Source organism: Camelina sativa, chromosome 10 (assembly GCF_000633955.1).
Source record: "Camelina sativa cultivar DH55 chromosome 10, Cs, whole genome shotgun sequence".
NCBI lineage: Eukaryota > Viridiplantae > Streptophyta > Magnoliopsida > Brassicales > Brassicaceae > Camelina > Camelina sativa.
In genome coordinates, this window is record NC_025694.1 from 12493198 (window position 1) to 12498638 (window position 5441).

At 34.8% G+C, this 5441-nt stretch overlaps 1 protein-coding gene across 1 annotated transcript; it reads right to left on the reverse strand.

Annotated features, from left to right (window-relative positions):
• Positions 571–3144, reverse strand: LOC104718675 (spermidine sinapoyl-CoA acyltransferase-like). Its single transcript, XM_010436464.2, has 3 exons — positions 2686–3144; positions 1982–2224; positions 571–1467 (listed from the first exon to the last, which is right to left on the reverse strand). Exons 1-3 carry the CDS (start codon positions 3124–3126, stop codon positions 805–807), a joined length of 1347 nt encoding a protein of 448 aa, XP_010434766.1. The 5' UTR covers positions 3127–3144; the 3' UTR covers positions 571–804.

The window sequence follows — 5441 nt, forward strand, 5'->3', positions numbered from 1 at the left end:
TCATGCTCCCTACAAATGTAGGGATTTGACTAATGGGCCAGCTTGTTGTGGCCCAATGGTTGACAAATTTTTTTTTTATATAAAATTGTAAATACTAAACAAAGCAAAGAAAATAAACAAGGAAATAACACTTTATTTTATTTTATTTTACCAAATAACTTGTCTCTTGGTGTAACGCGGGTCAAATTGTAACATCCACAAGCCAGATAGTAAAATTAACTAAAAGTTGTAAATTAGATTCATCATTTCAAAAAAAAATTGTTAAATCAAGAATTGGAGAAATTTCTTTACTTTTAAAAGAATAAATGCTAGAGAATAATTAAGAGAGCTGTAAAAACTGTTGAGATTAAAACTTTATATTATTTTGTGTCATGGCAAAAAATGAAAAAAAATCAAACATACAAATATATATAGATTTTAAAAGATATGAATATTCGAATAGACACAACTCTACAATGAACAGTTGCAACTTTACAAAAACACCATTACAATGAACAATCGCAACTTTTTATAAAACTCACAATTTAAATTTTTTACAGATTTTTTTGGAAAATTATCCAAAAGATACGATTGAAGAAACACAACCTTTGGTGGTATTTATTCGGATTGGTATTATATATAGATTGATCTTATCAGGAAAATTACCACATACAAAAGAAAGAGTAAGCACGCTTTTTAGTATAGAGCACTGATCTCTTCCTTGAACTTAATGTAACTTTTGGTGACATTTATTCGGATTGCTATTATATATAGATCGATATTATCATGAAAATTACCACATACAAAAGAAAGAGTAACCACGCTTTAGTCTAGAGCACTGATCTCTTCCTTGAACTTAACCATTGCATCTCTAGGCAATGTAGTCATAATTTGAACCCCCCCAACCATCGCCTGATCCAATCTTGATGGTCGCATGACCATATTAATTGTCCTAGCTGTTTCCGGGGGGACGACTGGGACAATATTCACCGGTTCATTCCAACCGAAATCCATTGGTCCAAAAATTCCAATATTCCTCACATCTGTCAACAAATATAACCCATCTTTCTTTCCTCTGATCCTTAAATTCATTTTAATGATATTTTCAATGTTTGCAAGCTCTTTTTGGAGGTGAGTTTTACTATGAGCTTTCTTCTTCGTTTCTTTTATGAGTTTTACGATGTCTGAGATCCCAAATTCATCTACTTCTCTAACGGTTAACGACACATTCATACCAATGTATGCATTGCCGTAGTATCCATCAGACAAAGGTGGATCCACGACGTTTCGGATTCCTGTGGCGAAACCCAAAACTGTGACCCCATCTTTATCTAGTTTCAGAGCTTTGACTCTTGATTTCCATAAATAAGCACTTGTGACTTCAAAAGTTGTGAGTGCCTGTGCCTCACTAGAGAAGTCACATTCTTCCAGTGTAGCTTCTTTCAACCTTCTTATGCTCTCCGGTCTAATATTTATTCTTTCAGTTACCTGATTACAGTTACAATTATTAACGTGGAATTAATAACTTTTGAATTCTTAGACCAAAAAAGCGAAAATTAACTAAGTTAATGCCAAAAATATTAGCCGACAAAAAAAGACGCCAAAAATATTATATATATTATATACATAAGGTTAATTATTGGGGCATTTCAAAAATACCATTTCTTTAGTTTTTTTTTGTTCTTTTTCTAAACACTGCACATTTTAAACCAGACAAATAAAGCTTCTAAGAATATCACAAACCAAACCAAAATTTTGATTTTAGAAATAATAGTAAATCGGTTATATGAAGTGTTCTTAAATTTTTTCAAAACCTTCTTAACCACACATTTTTCTTGTATAATTGGATTTTTCGAGCTTATGTTAATTCTATAAAAAAGATTCATAAAATGTCAGAAAATTTTTCTAAGCAATTCCTATTTATTTAATTTCTTCCTCTTCATTAATTATACAAACAATCTAGTGATATTTTTTGAATCTGCCCAAAATTAACCATACGTACCCAATCATCGGTAGGTAAGTAGGGCGACACAGCTGTGGCGCCGCCGGGAGCTAATGGAGGTTGATCGTCTACAGGCTCCCCCACAAGTCTTTCTCTTTCCCAAACGGGTGTCATGGTCAGCTTCTTTTTCCCGCCAGCCAACTCCGTCAAGGCACACATGGTATGACCCGCTCCATATCCATCTGACATTGCATGCGACGTTGCGGTTCCTAAGATGAATCCTCCACATTCAAATTTGGTCACCTGATATTATCACTATTATTCCCACAACAGTTTTTGCTAAATATAGCATGAACCAACCTAACTTTAAAAAGGAAGATTTCGCAAGTTTGTGGGACTGGATATCTATGGGTGGTAGCCTACGATAAAGAAAATTTGACCTGAATAATCACACATGAAAACTATTTCAGAGAAGAAGGATTGCGACTCAATTATATTGTTGCCCACAATTTTTGGAAACTTCTGATGTGAGACTCTAATAAAACAGGTCCCGAGAAGTGTTGTTAGAAACTTAGAAATTTTTTATAAACTGTACTTCAAAGTTTATATAGTTTAACTAATTCTAATATATCACATCATTTATTTTCTAAACAACATTCGGATGTGATCAAAACTGCACAACATAAGTATTAATTTCTCTATTTTAATGTATTTAAGTTTCGTACTTATATATGAATCATCAAAAGTTTTGTATAGCTCAGTACCTGAATAGCAAAAGGTCGATAACCACCCTCCACTTGGAGGAGCTTAGGCAAGAACTTCAAGGCCGTATCTGAGTCAATGTTATCTAAATAGTTCAATGAAAACAGTTCCACATTTGTAGTAGCCACCGTGAATGCCACACCGCCTTCATCACCCCCACAGCTCAATTGAAACTTCCTATCACTCTCCCGCCGCTTCAAACTCCCTGAAAGTGGATAATAATACACAAGAAGATCGGACAAGGCTTCCTTGAGCAAAGATTCCGGCCAGTCAGAAGCATCATCAACAACGTTCTTGGCTTTGAAAACGTAGCATACCTTGTAAATGACCTCATTGAAAGGATCATTGTCAAGTGTTGAAAAGGAAAGAGTTTGAGGAGGTATGAATTTTGAGGGTTTTACCATTTCGGTGAGTTTTATTTCGACCATTAAAGGGATCGACATTTTCTAGTTTCTGTGTGTATAATCTTGTGAACCCTCTTCTCTTTTATAGCGGACTTTCCGATGTACGTGGTTCTTAGGTGGGGCACGTGCCCATACTAAATTATAAAAATTATCTAATGGACATTGTTGTAATGTATTTTCCTAGCTCATTAGACATAAGTGTGCCACATGCACCATCTTGTGACAAGTTTGATGCTCTCTGCACCATCTTGTGACAAGTTTGATGCTCTCTTTAGTTTTTTTGGTTGTATTCTTATTTTTCTTTTTCCATTGCCACATTCCCTTATTAATGTCTACCATATTTTTGGTTACTTTTTTACAATTGATTCCATAGTCTTTCATTCTTATTTATTTTCTTTCGAACTTGTAATTAACTTTTAACAAAATTTGAATCTTCCTTTTCTACTATTAACTATATTTACATTTAAATTTAAAAATATTTGTAAACTTAGTATATAATATTATAGTTTTTTTAGTTTATCTAATATATTTAGCTTGTGTTGCAATTATGGAAAACTTTGGGCAAATTTGTAAAACTTCCAAAACTTGGTTCTCTCGCCGGTTAAACTGGGTGTCGACCGATGCTAAGTATGGTGTCGGTCGACACCATCACTTTGAATCGATTCCAAGTTGGTTTCCTCAGGTTAAATGCTCCAAAATGATCTAATTTGTTTCATTCCGCTCCATTCGTACCAAAATCCTAGAAAACCTGTAAAGACTCTAAAACATCCTAGAAAACAAATCAAAAGACTCAAAAAGCACACTTATATCATGATTAAAAACCATGATATATCAACTCCCCCAGACTTAGCATTTGCTTGCCCTCAAGCAAAACAGAAACTTAAACATGTGAAAGAGGTTTGAAAACACAGAAACTCATTTTATGCCTAAGGTAATGTCATGATCATTCAAACCATAATCCATATGATTAGCAAATAAATCCAAATCAAACCACCATGTATTTCTCCGTTGACATTCGTAGCATCCCACATTTAAACCAAATTTCATTGCTTCCTCCATTAAGCCTTCATCGGTGGGTCTCATCAATTTGATCAATGTCAAGAACCTTCTAAAACACGTCTAGGGGCTTGTGTTGCAATTGTGGAAAACTTCGGGAAAATTTGTAAAACCTCCAAAACTTAGCTCTCTCGCCGGTTAAACTGGGTGTCGACCGATTCTAATATAGTGTCAACACCATCACTCTGAATCGATTCCAAGTTGGTTTCCTCGGGTTAAATGCTCCAAAATTATCTAAATTGCTTCATTCCGCTCCATCCGTGCCAAAATCCTAGAAAACCTGTAAAGACTCTAAAACATCCTAGAAAACCTGTAAAGACTCTAACACATCCTAGAAAACAAATCAAAAGACTCAAAAAGCACACTTATATCATGGTTAAAAACCGTAAAAACCATGATATATCAAGAACCCAGACTCACTGAGTAATCTTAGATTACTCATGATGTTACTTTTGTTTTGCAGGTAACAAGTAGAGGGTTAAACCTTGGTGGGAGCTAGGACGCTAGGAAAATCCAGTGTAGGTTTCCTATCTTTTTGTAAAATATGTTGGTTTGAATAAGGTTTGTAATCTCTTTTGGAGGTTAGCTCCCGACCGAACACCTTTTGTTAGAATGTTTAATTTTGTATTTTTACTCGAACAATTTTTGGGAAATAAAGTATGTTTTATATTCGATGTTGTTCCCAAATGATTATGTTCTTGTCTGGACTGTCCCAACATTCACACACGGCAAGGGTTGGCAAGCCTAAAACCGGGTCTGAGTGGGATGTACCGCGGTACGGATATTCAGGGTGTCAAATTCGTTTTGATAACCTCGTTTGACTATCTGCGTGTATCATCAAGTGGCATTCTTGACCATTCTGTCTATAGAACGGTTCGGGGGTGTTACAGTGAGGGATGGAAATCTCCTAATAAAGGTAAAAAATAAAATGGGAGAAATCCCTTGTTAAAAAAAAAATCTCTTTTAAGGAAGAAATAAAATGTGAGAAAAAAATCTCGCGAAAAAGTAAGAATTAAATGGAAATAGAAAGTTAGATAAAAGAGAAAAATAAAATGGGGAAGCAATCCCAATGAAAAAGAGCAATGAAATATGTATAAATCTCTAATCAAAGACTAGCCTAATAGGTAACATTAGATGAGGTTTTCATGATTGTCCAAGCCTCTCCAACCACAACCACCTCGGCTTTCACGAGAATGACCTCTACGCCTACTGCTTCCACGACTAACAAAAGTAGCTCATTTCATCTATAACATCTTTTTCATCTTCGAAGTTTTTTTGATCGACCTTTTTTTAGAGCT

What these genes read in the sequence shown, in the direction of transcription:
- LOC104718675 (XM_010436464.2), bottom strand. Translation starts at nt 3,126, where the DNA reads ATGTCGATCCCTTTAATGGTCGAAATAAAACTCACCGAAATGGTAAAA. An exon ending in ATCGACCTTTTGCTATTCAG is followed by an intron (nt 2,225 to 2,685) that starts GTACTGAGCTAT and finishes TGATAATATCAG; the next exon opens with GTGACCAAATTTGAATGTGG. An exon ending in ACTTACCTACCGATGATTGG is followed by an intron (nt 1,468 to 1,981) that starts GTACGTATGGTT and finishes AACTGTAATCAG; the next exon opens with GTAACTGAAAGAATAAATAT.